Source organism: Bos indicus, chromosome 5 (assembly GCF_029378745.1).
Source record: "Bos indicus isolate NIAB-ARS_2022 breed Sahiwal x Tharparkar chromosome 5, NIAB-ARS_B.indTharparkar_mat_pri_1.0, whole genome shotgun sequence".
NCBI lineage: Eukaryota > Metazoa > Chordata > Mammalia > Artiodactyla > Bovidae > Bos > Bos indicus.
In genome coordinates this window covers 26,064,898-26,083,406 of record NC_091764.1, presented here as the reverse complement: position 1 = coordinate 26,083,406, position 18,509 = coordinate 26,064,898, and the positions used below count along the sequence as shown (strand labels likewise).

The following is an 18,509-nucleotide window of genomic DNA, read 5'->3' as shown; positions in this document are numbered from 1 at the left end:
AAATAATTCAGTGTCGTTACAATGAGGATTCCCCTCTTATTACACTACAAAGTCTCCAGCTCCCTTCAACTTCTTTATAACCCATTTAGCTTGATGACTTTATTTCCATCACCCCCTCCTCCTGTTCCAACAGAGCTGAGGATGGGGTGAGGGTGGGGGACGGGGAGCCTGCTGCCTTTGAACCCCACTATTTGCTTTCCCCCCTCCCCTCAGTGAACCCCAATTATAACGGAGGGGAACCCAAGCGCTCGAGGACAGCCTACACCCGGCAGCAAGTCCTGGAATTAGAGAAAGAGTTTCATTACAATCGCTACCTGACCCGAAGGAGAAGGATCGAGATCGCCCACTCGCTGTGCCTCTCTGAGAGGCAGATCAAAATCTGGTTCCAAAACCGTCGCATGAAATGGAAGAAGGACCACCGACTTCCCAACACCAAAGTCAGGTCAGCGCCCCCGGCCGGCGCTGCGCCCAGCACCCTCTCCGCAGCCACCCCGGGCACTTCTGAAGACCACTCCCAGAGCGCCACGCCGCCGGAGCAGCAACGGGCAGAGGACATTACCAGGTTATAAAACATAACTCACACCCTGCCCCTATCCCAGGCCCCCCATCCTCCCCTCACACACAAATTGACTCTTATTTATAGAATTTAATATATATATATATTTTGGTTCTTTTCTCTCTTCCTCCCACCTTCCCCCTTGTCAGTTCCAAACAGACAAAACAGATAAACAAGCCCCCTGCCCTTCTCTCCTTTCCACTGTTAAGGACCCTTTTAAGCATGTGATGTTGTCTTAGCATGGTACCTGCTGGTTTTTTGTTTTGTTTTTTGTTTTTTTTTAAGGCCATTTTGGGGGGTTATTTATTTTTTAAGGGAAAAAAAAACTGCAAAAATTATATATTGCAAGGTGTGATGGTCTGGTTTGGGTGCATTTCAGGGGAAATGAGGAAAAGAAAGAAGGAAAAAGATTTTTAAGCCAGTACTCCTCCTCCTCCTCCTCCTCCTTCCCCCCTCTTTCCTTAGGCCTTTTGCATTGAAAATGCACCAGGGGAGGTTAGTGAGGGGGAAGTCATTTTAAGGAGAACAAAGCTATGAAGTTCTTTTGTATTATTGTTGGGGGGAGCTGGGAGGAGAAGGGGGAAGACAGCAGACAAAGCTAAATGCATCTGGAGAGCCTCTCAGAGCTGTTCAGTTTGAGGAGCCAAAAGAAAATAAAAATGAACTTTCAGTTCAGAGAGGCAGTCTATAGGTAGAACACCCCACCCCACCCCCATCATGGTTATTGTGTTTTTGGACTGAATTTACTTGATTATTGTAAAACTTGCAATAAAGAATTTTAGTGTCGATGTGAAATGCCCCGTGATCAATAATAAACCAGTGGATGTGAATTAGTTTTACGTCAGTGTCTGATGGTTTCTTTTTCTCCCCCTTCTCCTTCTGGCCTGGAAACATCCCACCTTCTCTCTAGAGTTGCTGAAGTTTACTCTAAGCAAATACACAAATCTTAACTCTCAACTCCAGTTTCCCAAGGTCCTTAGAAGATCCAGCAATAGGTTTGGGGCAGAGGATGTCAGAAGAGGGGATGTGGAAGAGTAGGGCACTCCCTCCCTGAGTCTGTAGGGGCCAGACTCTCCTGGGGGGTCTCACTTTTCTAGAGTTAAACATGGTGCCTTCTTTGTCTCTTCCTCTCTCCTCTCTTCTCCCTTCCCTCTGGTGAGTAGGCCTGCCTAATTTGCAGATTAGAAGGCAAGTTTACGGAGTGGGGACGAAGAAGAGTTTTCATCTTTGGGGAGTTCTTTGGGGCTGAAGGATTAGGAAGATGCCTCTCAACATGCCTGTTGTCATAAAAGAAGAAACATTTTGAGCTGGTGATTCTAAAGCAGCAAAGTGACCTGTCAGGATGGCTTTTCTGTTTGTTTAGACTTGGAAAGAAGGGTGAAGTGGAGGCCAGAGGCCTGGGAGGCCCTCTTGCATGGGTAGGCCTCAAAGCCTGATGCCTGGAGATAATGAAGCACTCTTATTCCCTGCTCCCCCCCTCCCACACCAACTTTTATCATGGACCTGCTAGATGTGGAGAAAAGACACAGGGAGAGGCAGGGGGATCACCTTTCTTCCTACAACCTCCCAGGTCTCCACAGGACTTGAAGATTGAAGGAACAAGACTTCCTGCTTGTAAGAAAAAAATTTTTTAAATTGCTTCCTTGGGGGTTAAAACAAACAAAAAACTGATTTGGATTGCCTGAATGATTACTTTAAGCCAAAGTCTCCAAAGAATTCTAGTCCTGGAGACCAGGCTGTGAGCAAGGCCTGCTCAAATTTTTGCTTGTTTGTTGGGAGAAGGTAAAGGGGTAGTTGGTGAGCTTCTCCGACAGTTTATCCAAATATCAGGATGGAGGGCTGTCAGAAGTAGAAAAGAGAGGGATAAGAGATCTGGGATAAGTAGGGAAGCCATGGGTACTGCTGTCCTCTCTCCTCAAATTCTGGAGTGAAAGGCAACAGAGGAACCAAGTTATGAAAAGCTGTTTGATATGCTTTGGATTTATTTCCTCTTGAACCACTTGCTGGGTATGTGTGTGTGTGTGTGTGTGTGTGTGTGTGTGTGCGTGCTGGGGTCCTGTAGGTCTACTTTCCCCTCCCTCAATGGTGCCCTGGGGACAGCAAAACATGCTGCCTACAGTGTGAGGAAGCAGGGCCAACAATTATCTGGAGTGATTTTATGTAATCAAGTGAATTAGGGGCCAAATCTGACTGTAGCTCCCATCATCTTGATGCAATTGGCTTTGGGGCAGGAAAAGGGGGTCTAGTTGCTCTTAGGAAAAGGGAAGGTGTGAGAGGGGGACCTGGAAGTCTTTTCAATCCCTTAAGGAAGTTAAGATGGAAAGAGGGGGCAATGGAAATTAAGATTCATAATCTTTTCCTAACTTTGCTCACTTGGTTTCAGGGGAATGTATTCTTTCTCCTCCCTAAAGTGGAAGGGATGAACACAGGGGAGGGAAATTCACTGTCTTCTATATGTTAAGATGAACTTGCTAAAGGTACACACTCTTGTTCGAGAAAAGCAGTATAAAAGGATTGGGACAGTTCTTTTATTTTTCCTTCTTTAGGAGCTTCTGTTTTAAATTCCTCTTCTCACACATCCACATGTAGTCACTCTCTGTGTATCTCAGTCTGAAAAGCAGAAACATCAGACATCCATAGTTTGACAAAACTAAACCCTCTTGTATTTGAGTTTTGGAAAAATTTGGCCTCTGGCCTTCCCTCCAGTGGGTTCCATTCTTTGCTCTTTCCCCAAAACTCTCCTTTGCCTTGGACCTGACCACCTGGAATGGGATCAGGCTCTCGGAAATGAGTGGGATGTCCAGAGTAGGGGGCCAACCTGAGCCCCTAGCTCTAGCTGTCTTGACCCACTGGATGCTGCTACAGCCTCACTGGGAAGCTGAGGGTCGGGGCTTTTATTGAAGTTGGATTGAATAGTGGGGAAAGCCTGGGGGAGGGTGGGGAAGACGCAGCCCAGGTTCACGGGGAGGACACAGCATTTTCTCTCCCATCGCCTTTATATTCGGCAGCGCCTCTGACCTCTCCCCCACCCCCAGCTCCAACCCTCCCAAGCCAGCCCTAGCTCAGCCCCCTGTCTCCAGACAGGATGCCACAGCTTCTGTGGGGCTGGGGATTTCTTGCCCCGAGTAATGGGAGAGGCAAGGCGCAAGAATGCCTGCTAGCGTATTGTGTGTGTCTCTCCAATGGCTAAGTAAAAAGAAGACGGGGTGAAACCGGCAACACCAATCTTCCAAGGTCCTTCTCTCCAAGCACCAGGAGATCCCCACAGGTCAAAAATCCCCTTGACATGTAAGTAGTTAGCACTCATATGCTCTGGGGGCGAGGAGCACAGCAATTTCAACTCTCTCTCTATTTGCCATTCATTTTTATTTCAAAGCCCCGTCTTGGGGAGGGAAGGCGGGAAATCCAATCAGGAGCGGTGAACTTCTGCTTGGGGAAAAAATTAGAGTATCTGAGCCGAGGAGTGTACCTGGGGAACGAAGAAACTTGTCTCCCAAAGGAGAGAAAGAGTGGAGAAAGTGAGCCTGGGGGCGGGGGCGGGGGCAGGGGAAGGACTGAGGAACTTTGCATGTCTGAGGGCCTCTCACTGCCGCTTGTGTGAAGTTTCCTACAAAGTTTTCTCTGCAATCTGTGCATTAGCTTTTTTTGAGCATAGACTTGGCGGATTGCAATCCAGGGACGCCTTCCCGCTGTTAGATGTATGTATCTGTGTGTATTTGGGGGACCGCTAAGGAAGACAAACAGTTAAGGGTTTCTCCGGAGCTTGGGGCCAGGGTACCCTCTGCTAGGCACGGTTTGTCTGCTTTTCTAAGACTAGATAGACTGATTCTGAAGGGGGTGCTATGGTGGGGAGGAGAAGCCTGCTGGGGCAATTTTACCATCTTTTTCTCAGCTTTCTGCCCAGTCCTGGGGAAGTGTGGTTCACAAAGCCACTTCTCATGGTTTTCCACAGCTTCTATCTGCACCCCACCTTTGCAGAGCTAATTTTTATGAAAATGTTCCCCTTTCAAGAAATTCTTTTTAGGCTTGGAAAAAGAGATGGAGGAACCCCCAACTTCAGCGGCCATCAGCGCAGCGGGAATATTTATTACCTCTCTGGATATCATTACCTAAGAATACAATTTTATGAACTTCCTAATCTGTTAGCTTGATTTATCTGGGTGGGTAGGGGCCCAAAATAAACATTTAGGGGATTTAGTAGGAAAAAAAGTCTTTGCCTGTGACCAGTCTTTCTGATGGAACTGACCACCCCCCTTAGCATGCTTTTTCTGCATCCCATCTCACTAGCCCCAGTTTAATTTTTCTCCTGCAGCATGTGGCAGCTTTGAGTATCCAAGTTTTAGTTGCTTCTTGAGAATTAAAAAGGGTAATGTGCACTGTTTGAACCAGACACCTGGAGGGCTCTCTCAGCCGCCTTAAAATCTATGTAGTTCCCGGAACTCGGATCCCCTTTGGACTTGGGGAGCAGAGAGAAACCGAGGTCTGCTCACTGCCTCCCAGGTCCAGGAGCCTCTTCTCTGGCTTGGCTCTCCTCTACGCCTCAGGATTTTCCTGCTCTTCTCTCTGGTGTCATCTCTGTAGTTTCTTTGAACAACTGGGTCCTTCCAGAAGCCAAGCCCACAGGCCCAGCTAACTGATGAATTAGGAGGCAGGGGAGTCAAGGATGGGTAGGAAGAGTCTCAGAGGATGTTTGAGGAAGAGTAGGGCCACATAGTCTAATAAACCTAAAGGGACTGTTTTAACTTCCCAGTCCCCATCAGCAATTGCCAGATTCCCTGAGATGTAGGGTCCTGTAGGATCCACTCTGCAACCGTGATGGGAGTGGGTCCAGTCCAAAGAAGTGCCCCTCTACTCACTCCTTTCTGACCCTGTCTTTGCAGCATCAGAGTTTGGGAGAGGGAAGTATATTTGAACTTGGGGCGGAGAAACCCTAAATCATAGCATGTGGGAGGCTCTGCCAAACAGCTCAATCCTAGGTTCCTGCTCCCGGGGGTGCCTCTGGCTTCCCAGGAAGCTGGGCCTAAGAGAACAGGGCACAAAGCAGCTGCCTGCATTCGGGGGTCCTCGCTCCCCTCCTGGCAGCGGCCAGGGTCTGGAAGAAGCCGAAATGGGACCAGCCCGACAAAGACCGCGAGAGGCCGACGGGCGGCCCGGCTTCTGCTCTGGGTTCCACGCTGCGTCTGCTGCGGGGCGCGGTGTCGCCTTCAGCTGGGTCACGACCCCCAGCTCTCACAGAGGACAATAGGGCGCGGGGCGGGGGCCGGGGGCTGCGTGGCCGGCCAAGCGGGTTCACTGAGCAGTGAACTCCGCTCCACCTCCCGGGGCTCGTCCTTCAGAGCCCAAGCTCACTTTGCTTCCCCCATTCTGCCTTCCATTTTTTGTGGAAAATGGAGCGGGCCTCTCGGTTGCTCTTCGACCGATCAACTCCCCACCACCAAATAAGGAGACTTTATTTCCTTTGGAAAGGAAAGGATAGTTTTCTCTGACTCACAAGAGCAGGAAATGGGACCCTCTCACAAGATTTTTGTGGAGACCGATGGAGAGGAGAGATCTCAGTCAGTAGTAGAAACATTTCCAAACCCTGAAGAATCCCGGGTCATCAAACCAACAGTCTCTCCTGTGTCAGAGGAATTCCAGGCCCAGAATGGGTCCACTCCGCACCTCAGCCCCAAATCCTGCGAAGAATTGCCTCCCTCCTCCCCGGCCTTTGTCTCTGAATGCCAGGTTAGGATTAGGACTCTTACAAAACGGGAGGCACCTTCTCCAGCCCCATGGACAGGGGACAGGGCTGGGTTATCCATGGGGGTGTGGGAATGAGTCACTTGGGAGATGGCCCCCAACCAGTTTGTTCTTGTTCTGAGGTGTCACCCCACTCCCATGACTGCCTGGCTCCTGTTTTGACTCTGTCCCTTTGGGCAGGAATGCAGTGTTTGTAACTTTCTACATGTGGAGTTTTTCCACTCAGCTGGAACAGACCTTGGTAATTAAGGTTACAGAACAGGGCTTGAGTTCCAGCAGGAGGAGAGAAGAGCTGGGGAGAGGAGAAAATGGAGGAGGTATGGAATATTCCCCATGGGTGTTTGTTCCTGCTTTTACCGGCCCTTCTCCACACCCCACCTCATCCCTCTGCTGCCTGACCCCACTCAGAGGGGAGACGGGGAGATTTAAGCTTCCCAGCTGGAAACCTCTCTTCTTGGACTTGGTCTTTCTGATGATTTTGAACCATTTTGGGATGTGACTGCCTCAAGTTCTATCCGTGTCTGTCTCTGCTCAGCATTTTCAAGGAAGCCTAATGTCCCTGCTGCTTTCTATGTTCCGTATTTCCTCCGGTTGGTTCTTGCTCCTCTGCCCTCTCATCCCCCAATAATCCTCTGGGACAGCCCCCAGCTCCAGTGCTCCTCCTGGAACTCCCCTCCCTTGAGAATGCAGAAGAGGAACCAAAAGGTAGGGGGTGGCAATCTGGGAGGGACATTTGAGGTTCAAAGGTTCCTGGCTGAGCTTCCAGTCCAGGTCACCTCAGGGACCAATCTGACTGCTTCAGAGTGGCCCCTGGGCCAGCAGCAAATAGAACAAGATTTTATAGCCCCAGGGCAGATGTTGGCTTAGCCATCTCACCCAGATTCCACCAAAGAGGCTCCAATCCCCACCACACCTTTGTTCTCTTTCCTTTTTCCCCTCCTCCCCCTCCTCTTCCTCCGTTTGATCCTGCCTTTCCCCCTCAAATTATTTCTTTAGATCTGGAAGCATCTGTTCCTGCCTGCCCCTCCCCCTCCCCTCTTTCCCTCCTTCCCCCTCCCTCCCTCTCTAGCAAAGAAGCCCCCAAATGAAGGGCCTCTGGCCTCTAGCCTGTTCTGTTACCTCAGAGCCCAGAGACCTTTGAGGCCAAACCTTGAGACCCCTCCCAACCCCCCGGTCCCTTTCATTTCATTCTCTGAGCTGGAGAGGGTCCTGGAATTGCACAGTTTTGAGTCTTGGCCCCCAGGGACCAGTCTCTTCTCTTACTGGGTCAGTTATCCATTAAATTCAGGCAAAAGCACTGTAGTCGAAGGGTTTGGTGCTGAATTATTTAGATTATTGCCCCAATTCTCTGCTGGGCTTTTTTTGGACTCTGGATTTTGAACATATCTTCATATTCTGACCATAGAGGGGAGATGGCCTTTTCTAATCCTCTCTACCTGGTCATTCTTTATTACCTTCCCCTGCCCCTTCCCTTGATTGCAAAGTCATTTTCTGAGCAGTTAGCATTTCCCTCAATACCCCTCAGAATTCTGTAATCTAACAGAGGAGGCCAAGGCATTGTTCATACTATACACACAGAAGGGTCTCTTTTCTCTGTCTTCCAAAAAATAAAAAAGAAGCCAAGAAATGACTGCCTCACATCCTCCTTGCCTCCACTCATATCCAGGAATATGTGGTCTCCAAAGCTTGATGGAGAGGGTGGTAAACTTAATCAAGGTGAACAATAGCTTGTCTTATCCTCTTAGTCAATCCAGTTGGATTTTAGTCTGGATAATGCCAGCCCAAGACTCTTGAACTCTGTCTGCTAGACCTGTCTGTAGCAAGAACACACCTTATATCCCAGAGTACCAGACTGGAATAATCCCAAGGTCCTTGCCCTAGTACCCACAGTTGAAAACCAGTAGAAAAGATTAAATCCTTCTCCGTCCCTTCCTTCCAGCTCTGTCTTGAGATTCAGCCCTGCTTGGGATTCTGCCCCTCTTCTCTCTTTGTAGATCGGTGGTTGGCCAAAAGCCCCAGATTCATGCTCCCGTTGCTCTGCCACTCGGTTACCATGACAATGAGAGGCAACTGAACTCCCCACCCACTCCAGGTGGTTGGATAGACCCAGACCAGCCAGGATGGTCTCTGGGGGAACCTGACCTAAGAAAGACACTGGAGATGAGAGCCTGTATTTTGTTATAGCATCTTTGCTAATTAGTCAGGATGGAAGACGGGAAACTGGGGAGAGAGTCTCTCTCTGCACTCTATAATTTCATACAGTCCTTTCTCTCTGCATACGTGTTTGCCTAGAGGTACACCATCAAAACAAGCATGAAGCAAGGACCTCAACACATTCATTTCTTCTGTTTATAAATGCATGGGAGGTGATTTTGCTGAAGGTCTGCATGTGTGTATGTGTTCGTGTGTGCGGAGAGGCTCTGAATGATAGAGAAGAATAACGTCCCAAGTATAGCACCTGTGAAGTAGGTCTTTTGACTTATCACTGATGTTGCTGGTGACAGAGGTTTTTGCTGTCCTCCCTTCCTCATACACTGCTTTAAAAGGCCTGCCCCTTGGCCTGAAGGCCATGTGGCCTGAGGACTCAGTCTTGATCCTACATCTTGGCTCCAGAGGCCTGGGGTGGTTATATAAGAAGAAGGCAGGAGTCAGAGACATCTGGAAGATCAGATTCCTCACTTAATGCTCTCACTTACATGTCAAAGTTAAATCAAAACCACAAACATTTATCTAACCCTTCGATCTACACTATTCTGCTCATAGGCAGGGCCTGGGAAACCACCACCACCACCACCACAATAGCAGCAGCAACTGCACAGAAGCTGTCTCCTAGGGTTCTTAATTGCCTTGGGATTAAGTGGATAAATGTATGAAAAGCACTTAGATGAGTGCTTGGCATATAGTAAGGTTTCAGTAAGTGCTGCTGCTGCTGCTAAGTCGCTTCAGTAAGTGCTAGCTGTTATTATTATTAACAATAATAGGCATTTTCTTAAGTGCTTACTATGTACCAGGCAGTATGCTAAATTTATTTCATTTGAATCTTATAATAACACCGCAAGGAAGTTGTGTCCCTATTTTACACAAAGGGAAGCTGAGTGAGGCCCAAGAGGCTGATGATATACCCCATTGGCAGAACCAGGACTCCAGTCAGACTTGCCTGACCCCAGAGTGGGCACTCTGAACCATTTCTCTGCTTCTGATGACCTTGGACACTGCTTTAGGCTGGGACTGAGTTTGGCAGGGAGCACTGATGAGGATGTGGGTACAGCAGCAGCCTGAGGGTGAGCAGAACCTAACCTGGGCTTTGCTACTTGCCTTGGTCTTGCCTTAGGTTCTTGTCCCTAGCAGCAACAGGCTCTGACGGTTGTTCACAAACTTTTTGGTCTCAGAACCCCTTTATACTCTTAAATATTATTAGAATCTCCAAGAGCTCTTTTTATATGGGTCATACCTATCAATATTTACCTTACTAGAAATGAAAACTGGAACTTTAAAAAAAAAGTCTTTTAAAACAATGATGATCTGTTGCACGTTGTCATAACTTTTAAAAAAAATTTTAATTGGATGTCATAACTTTTTTTGAAAAAACTATTTTGAAAAACAATTTAGTGAGAAAAATGTCATTGTTTTACATTGAAGCATATCTTTTAAATGTCTAGCTTAATAGAAAGTGATTGGATCCTCATATCTGTTTCTCCTTTCAATTTGTTATGATACAGTTTATGTTTGAAGTATATGAAGTACATAGCCTCATGCAGATATATATTGGAAAAGAAAGGAGTTCACAGAACTCTTGAAAGGATATCCAGGACCCCCAGGGATCCTTGGGCCACACTTTAAGAACCACGGATCTAACCAACTGAGACAACCAGCAGAACTCACTTCATAATAACTATATCGAACATCTTTTTTGCTCTTGATTGTTGCTTCTAACTCCAAGACTCCATCATTTCACTAGTTCGGGCTGTATTCGAATTGCGTTATCTTAGGAAATTACTCATTTTTTTCTATACCATATTTTAAATTAGATAAATAGATTGGCATGCATGCATACAAATATTTATATGTTATACATGTTATTGGTGGATATTCATTATTTTATTTTGAATATGTAGAGTAAAATATAGATTTATGGAGAAAATAGTTTTTATGTTTAGCATAGTTTGACCTGGGCAGCTTAGCTATTCCTATCAATCTTGTTTTTCCAAAGAGGAAACTGAGCCAAAGAGGGGTGATGTGACTTGCTGAAGATGACATGCTCAGTGTGCGGTGGACAGGAGGTCAGAACTCCTGTCCTCTGACTCCAGCACCTGTGCTCACTGTGCAGGAACCCTCCCTCCGAAGACATGGCTGCATAACACGTGCATGAAGGTAGCTGGGTGCCATACACTGTTTATGGAAGTATATGTGATGGCTTTAGTTATCTGAATATATTTATGTATGAAAGGGAAAAAAATCTTGTATCCCTGGGTGTGAAGTTGCAGTTTTATTGAGAGGCACAAGGCACCAGCTTGCCAATGGTTTTCCTTCCTTACAAAACTCACTGTGTGTCTGTGCTCTTGGGCTTGATCTAATTTTAGGGACACTTACTCCTTGCAAATCCTCTGTTGGTACATTCTCACAAGGGGTATGCAGATAGCCCAGTTCTTCATATGAACACACAGAACAGGCACACCTGGAGGTAACAATCTGATCCCCTTTCTTATTTTTTACCCTGGACATCATGCACAACCTCCTGTATTTTCAAAATAAGTTATCTACAAGTGTATAACCGAGAGACGCGTAGCTGTGTGAACAGAGGTGTGTATGTGTCTCTGCGGATGCAAATGTGGAACCCTTGGGTGTCCATATACTTGTCTAGGTAAGCACCACGCAAATGTACAAGCAACTGGAGCCTCAGTAATTTCATTAATCTGATAGGGATTTATTCACAAATTCTATATTTTATGACTGCATGAGGTTCATGTTTATGCACAGTCCAATGAGAAGAACCCTAGGTGGGAAGCAGGCTGTTGGAATTCTAGTCAGGGCTTTCTGCTCCCAGTTGCCTTAAACAAATCACTTACCTGGTGAGGGCCCTCCACCTCCTCATCCACATAATGGGGGGAATAATGAGAGTTTCAGCTACATCTCCAGATGGAGAGTGCAGTGGGGAAAGAATAGGAGATGTCTGTGAGAATGTGATTCTTTCATACTATGGAAAAATCCAAAGAAAATCAAGAGAGAGTAATATAATCAAACATTCACATACCCATCACCTCACTTTAACAGGGATCAACCCATGGTCAATCTAATTTCACCTAGTTTGAGCCCAACACTTCCTCATACACTTTTAAGCAAACCCCAGACATCATATTGTTTCTTATGTGAACAATTCAATAAATATCTCTAAAAGATAAAAATAATTTTTAACAACCTAACTACAATATGATTATCATACTGACCTGAAAAATGTCAGCAATTTTTTTTAGCTTTTAAAGTGTGAGAAAGGTCTAAAAAATGTAGAGCAGCTGCCTTCCCTACGCCTCATGCTCAGGGTTGATTAATGTTAATAAGGGAAAATAAGGAAAATGGGAAGGAAAGGATGAAGTTTCCTTTTTTATTTCTCTCTTAAAATCCCAGTTCACCTCCAGAAACTCCCCTCTCCTCATTAGGGCCATTAAAAATGGACTGAGAGGGGACCGTGGAGGTCTAGATTGCTAGAGGCAGCCAGAAGGGGCCCTTGGAAGACTCTGCAGACTTCATCTTGGAAGAAAATAGTTGTTGAGCCAGAGGGAGTCTGAGCAGAGGGCCTGCCCAACCATTTCCAGCATCAGATTTCACCTTTGGCTTGCCAGGCATTTGAGAGATGTCTGAAGTCTCATTGGAGTTACTGATCTCTAAAGACATGCAGATACATGTAATAGCATCCTTATACAGAAACCCAAAAGGAGATATGCGCAGAGGCACAGGCAAATCTACCCGTTCATACACAGGTCGTGCACAAACACATGCAAGCATTCAGAGACAGATGCAAATGTACAAGTAGATGTACACCCAGGTGTGTGGGAAAACACAGAGACAACCCGAACACTCAGACATATGTGAGTATGCAGGGATACAAAAACATGCAAGTCATGGAAAAAAATATACAAAAAGCCAAATACAAAAGCCCAGAGACATGCAAATGCATTTGGGGCCATTTTTACACAGGAGCAGTTAATGTGGCCAAGCCCCATTCTAGCTGGTTCCTTCCCTCTCAGCCTATAAATTTACCAAATATTGGCCAAAGCTACACTCTGAGTCACATTCATGCAAGTGTGCACCTAAGAGAAGTTGTCCCAAGGGTTTCCCATTGCTCCTGCTAGCACACGTTTTCTATCTCTCAATCCTCTCTCTCCCAGAAAGACAAAGACTAAGGGTAGCATGGCATGGTATGTATGTGTGCATGTGTCCATATGAACATGTGTTTCTTTGTTCTAATGAGTCAGCTTGATGAGAACAGAAGGGTGCTAGCCACGTACAGACTGCAAGTCACTGCAGGCTGATGAGAGAACGTTGCTTTGCCTACTCTGTGTTGCAGCTATAGGTTAGACTGATATTTTGGGGGAATTGATTGACCCACGTGGGTATTTTGGCATCTTATAGACATGACTGAGAGTGCTTTCTTTGAGCCTGAGTGAGGCTGTCAGTTGTCTGGGTTTGATTTTTTTGAGTGAACTTACCAATCAATTCAAAGAATAACGGTGATGGAACTGAGTTGGTCAGGTGGTTGACTAGGCCTCACATGGCCACAGAGTGATTCTGAGTCAAAAACGATGGGCAGAATCTGACAGTTTAAAAACGGGATCCATCAATTAAACAGAAAGAAACCAGTGGGGCTGTTTGGCACTCGTTCACCCAAACCAGTCAACTGATTAAAATGTTCTCATTTCAACCAATTTGTGCAAGATGCACCCACAGCACCTGAGGGTCAGGGAACCCAAAAGGCTTTGCATCGAAAGCTGGATGTATACCAAGATCTAAAAGAGGAAAGGGCTGTGTTCGTGGCTATACACTTGGAAGAAAAAAGTTCTGATGCAAGGCTGTGTGTGATTGCATGAGTGCTTGTATCTGGACCTGTGTCTGCTTATAACTAATAACACTGGCAAGACAGTAGAAGCTGTGTATCATAACTGGTGCTTTCTTTTCATGTGGAATCACAGAATGTTAGGTATTGAAGGAACCTTTAGAGTTCATGTAGAAACTGAGACTTGGAGAGCTTTTGGTTTTTGTTTTTTGGTTTCGTTATTTATTTTTTGGCCATACCCTACAGCAGGTGGGATCTTAGTGCCCTGACCAGGGATCAAACATGCGCCACCTGCATTGGAAGTTCGGCGTCTTAACTAGTGGACCACTGGGGAAGTCCTAAGGTGTGGAGAGTTTTAAATGACTTGTCCAAGGTCACACAGTGAGTGGACAGCTGAGACACATCTAGACACCATATTTGTTAAGGCTGTCATAACAAACTACCCACAGAGTAGGTGGCTAAAACAATAGAAATTTATTTTTTTCACATTTCTGGAGGCTAGAAGTCCAAGACCAAAGTGTTGGTATGGTTGAATCCTTTAGAGGCTTCTCTCGTGATCCTTTTCACATGGTCTTGGGGTCCACCTGGTTTTTCTGTGTCCTAATCTCTTCCTTGGACATCAGCCAAGTTGAATTAAGGTCCGCCACTATGTCCTCATTTTGTCTTGATTATCTCTTTAAAGGCCCCATATCTAAATACAGTCACATTCTCCAGTACTGGGGGGGTAAGACTTCAACATAGGAATTTGGGGTGACGCAAAGCCTAAAACAGACATCAAGTCCCTAGACCCCCTAGTCCAGTGCTATTGTGCCCACGTCAAACTGATAAGTGATCTGGTGAATTTTGTTCCTGAATTGATTTAATTTTGTTTGGTTCCTTAGAGATGGGAAAGTTGGTTGGGGCCAACATGAGATTTAAAAATGTATTCCGGAGCCAAAGCCCAGTGGTAAACTGAGTAAGCACTGTCTGAGGACTCTGGAATTAGACAGACCACCAAACACTGGGAAAAGGAAGTTTCCAACCAGAATCTGTGGACTAGAAGGAACCATGTGAGGTTAACTTGACCGTCTCAGGGGGTGAGAATTACCTGATATGTTCAGTGAGCACAGGTGTCTAACAATGTTCATGACTGGCAAATTCTTCTTATATATCATCAGCATTCTTTGTGCTAAGTTCAACCCTCTTCCCTTGCAAAGAAAAGTGCACTTATCCCTTTGCTCTTTGCTCTGAGACCTTCAGCCCCTCTCCAGGTCTTGGGCAGCTCTAGAGAGTGGATTGAGGGGAACTGACACATACGGTGGCACAGAAACAGGGTCTTCCCCTGTTTATTAGAGAGGCCCTCTAATTTCACAGGGCTTCCCTGGTGGCTTAGACAGTAAAGAATCCACCTTTAATGCAGGAGACCCAGGTTCGATCCCTGGGTCAGGAAGATCCCCTGGAGAAGGGAATGGCTACTCACTCCAGTATTCTTGCCTGGAGAAGTCCATGGACAGGGGAGCCTGGCAGGCTATAGTCCGTGGGGTTACAAAGAGTCAGACATGACTGAGTGACTAACACTTTCTAATTTCACAGAAATCACAGATGGGCTCCAATGGGATTGTGGAGTGTGGTGTGGGTATGATAAGGCATGTGCCAAAAAAGTGGCCATAACCAAGCAAGAAAGTCCACATTATCATGATGGTTGGTATCTCTGTTCTCTGCCATGGGAATCAAGCTCAAATTCTGGGTTTTGGAGGAAGAAATTACAAAAGTATCTAGCGGAAATGCAGAGAGCCAGGTGCAGTGTGGTATACTGGGAAGGATGGTTTGAGGATCAGAATGCTTGGGTTCTGGTCTCTGTCTGAGCCTCAGTTTCCCTTCCTTTACAATGAAGTGGTTCGATTAGGTTATCACTCAGATCCTTCCAGCTCTGAAACTCTAAGCAAAAACTAGAGGATGCTGGGGGGCAGGGAAGGAATACTCTTTGTAGCAAATCAAATGATGGACTATGTGTCTCTGTGAACCAAACCAGGCACAGAAAACTCTCCATCTTCATTCCAGAGCTGGTGGGGGTTGGAGGAGTGGGGGTGTTAGCTGTGGTGTCTCCTCATTTGACAACTCAACCTTCTGCACAGGGCCCCTGCAGACACACCATGGGGAGCCGTCTCCCTTGAGGACTCTGCCCCTGAGGGGAGGGAGGCAAAGACAAGATGGGGCAGGACAATGGGGAGGGTGTCTGGAGGATGCCAGCAGCCAGGTAAAAACAGAGATATCAGCCCAGTCTCTGCTTAGCTTCAAAAATCAGAATAAAGGGATCCAATTTTATAGCTTTCATCTGAAGTTAATGGATAATGAGATGCAGGATCAGCCTTATGCAGTGATGCAGTATAAAGCCCCTGGGAAAGCTCTGTTTTCCCCCTCCCCAATTATCCCGCCACTGAAATGCCTTAAGTTCCACCGTTAGAGCACATGGTGTTAAGTGCAGTCCTCTGCACATCACATCCTTTAAAATACAAAAGCACCGCTGGGATACTTTATCAAACAAGGCTAGAACCAGAAAAGTAGTGCTTAGCGGGGATGCTCAGGGAGACGAGGGGCTCTGAAGATTAATCTCTAGATGCTTCTCAGTTTCACGTTGGCTGAGCCTTACAAGAAAGCTAGACTCTGCCTGGGGAAGTGGGAACTCAAGAACTCCACTAGAGATGAGGTGCCTCAACTCTGGCTCTATCTCCAGTCTTGGGAAAGGGTTGGACTCTAAGTGGTAAGGCTAGTCATCATGCTGAAAGAAAAAATCACAGACTGCCAATAAAGTAGAATTCAGGGAGATGGAAATTTTGAGTTATGTGCACTTGGATCTACCACTGCAGAAGCCAGTATAGAAGTTCCTCACAGGGCCGCCTCTGCACGTCCAGAGGATGTCAAACTATTTAAAAAAAATTTTTTTTTCCTTTCCCTGGTTATGTTCTTTTTTTTTTTTAACCCAGGAGGCATGATTTGGAACTATGAAAACCTAGCAGATGGGGAAACACACAGCCAGGGTTCAAACCTGGCTAAGCGACCTTGGGCAGGTGACTTAACCTTTCTGAGACTACATTTCCTCATCAAATTCAGTATAAAGCACCTGGCATATAGTAATCCTCTATAAATGGAAGCTATTATAGTTATGAGTATTGAGAGGGCTTCAGGACACTACCCATGAATTGGAACTGAGTCATGGAATGAATAATTACCATATTCGGAACAAATCAGAAGCCCAGACCCTGATAATTCATGTATAATCTTCTCACTGCATGGAATCCAGTCTTTCCCCAACTTAATTTGACCTCTCAAAAATGGGCGATAAAAGAGGAAGAATGCATTCTGGACTCTTCTAAGCAGCCTGGAAACCTTAGGTTTAGGGCAAAGATGCTCTTCCCCAGAGACAGGATGGGTGGCTGTCTTCATGATATGGTTTTAAGAAAAATTGTACACCACCCTCACACAAATCTGTATTATGCCACCTGCCATGGATCTGAAATTCCATCATCATAGCTACTTCTTTCCACCTGGGCAATGGCTCCTGCAGACCCCTACCTAAAAGCACACAATTTCCTGGGAGGATGTACATGTGCACACATTGGTTAAGGTTTCCTAATCTGGCAATCCAGCTTTTACCCCATGGATACTGAGCTGGAACTCAGGATAAGTAAGCTTTGATAGGACTGGGGATATAGAAAGGCCAGAGGCGTACAGTGGAAAGTATGGGCAGCAGAAAGACATGAGGGCCAGAAAAAGAAGACAAGACACCCAAAGAGCTAGAGGACCTGCTAAGAAGGGTCACTATGTCACCTAGGGTTTAAAGAGGCAAAAAGTAAATGCAATTCTAACTTTTCCAGTTTGCCTTGATACTGACTTTATCTGAGTCTTGTACCCTCCACCCTGGACTGGCTTCTTTCCAGGAGCAATTGTGTACTTGGGTGGAGGGAGAGGTGGAGGGCTGCCCTCAGCGTTCCGGCTGTCTAAGCAGCAACACCCAAGATCTCAATGACTGGCCAAGCAGCTTTGTCTCTGACCAAGGCTACCATGACAGCCACGTCAGTTCTCCACCCAGGGTTGGGGCTGAGCACTGAGTAACTAGGAGTGTGCTCTGCATATTACTGGGATTCCTGGGGGCCTTTTAGAATTTGTCATCCAAAAACATGTGTCTGGTTTGTGTTTTAATTATAATCTGTGAAAAGATGAAAAAAAAATTGTTACTCACTCAGTCATATTTGACTCTTTGCAACCCCATGGATTGTAGTCTGTCAGTCTCCTCTGTCCATGGAATTCTCCAGGCAAGAATACTAGAATGGCTTGCCATTCCTTTCTCCAGGGGATCTTCCCAACCCAGGGATCGAACCTAGGTCTCCTGCATTGACGGCAGATTCTTTACCATCTGAGCCACCAGGGAAGCCCCTGTGGCTTCTATTGCCAAAAAAGCCAATAGACATGTGGGGCCTGGCACCTCCGAGATCTGGTCTGAACAGGTCTGAAGGCCCCTGATGTTGCTATGTTTGCAGGATGGGCCGTCCTCCTACACTTGATTCAGATGTTTTGGCATCATGGCAGCACAAGTTCTCTCTTTAACCTGATCTGCCTAGAAACTGTGCAAGCAGTTTCTGCCCCCAAAAAGGGCAATCAGAGAAGTAAGAATTGGATTTCTCCCACATTATCCTAAATATCACTGTGATGTCAGGGAGACAATATTAATACTTACAACTCTTCTCCTCCCAACTTCCCAACTCTCTCCTCCGACTTCGGAAACAGGAATGGAAAAGGCTGGGAACAGGAGAGAAGAATTGGGACTGGAGAGACTGTTAAGCAGGTGTAAAACACTGGGGGAGGGGTTCTGTAAACACTCCATCTCAGAGAGGGTGACTTTGTGGATGGGAGGAGGAGAGGGAGCTGAAGGGTGGTAATTAGCTTATTATTGTCTCCCCTGGGTGTTGTGAGAATTCCTTAGGAGACACTTGTAAAAAAGCAGAGGGAAGACAGTAAATACACATCTAATGATATGCTAAATAAATTATTATTGTTATTATTATGACTATTATTATAGCAATTGCAACTTGCTCCTTGCATCCAAGTTTCCACTAGAGATGGGAATTGGTCCCCTTATAGCCAGGCCTCCACTCTGCCAAGATGCCCCCAGACTCCCCCACCCTCAGG

At 46.3% G+C, this 18,509-nt stretch overlaps 1 protein-coding gene across 4 annotated transcripts in view; it reads left to right on the top strand.

Annotated features, from left to right (window-relative positions):
• HOXC4 (homeobox C4) overlaps positions 1 to 1,395 on the top strand; it is a 38,400-nt gene extending 37,005 nt beyond the window's left edge. For all 4 annotated transcript variants that reach the window (XM_070788991.1, XM_070788992.1, XM_019960401.2 and 1 more), the window contains exon 4: positions 214 to 1,395. In XM_070788991.1, the coding sequence (XP_070645092.1) occupies positions 214 to 569 (356 nt within the window). In that variant the 3' untranslated portion in view covers positions 570 to 1,395. The remainder of the gene's footprint in view (positions 1 to 213) is intronic.
• The last annotated feature ends 17,114 nt before the right edge of the window (positions 1,396 to 18,509 follow it).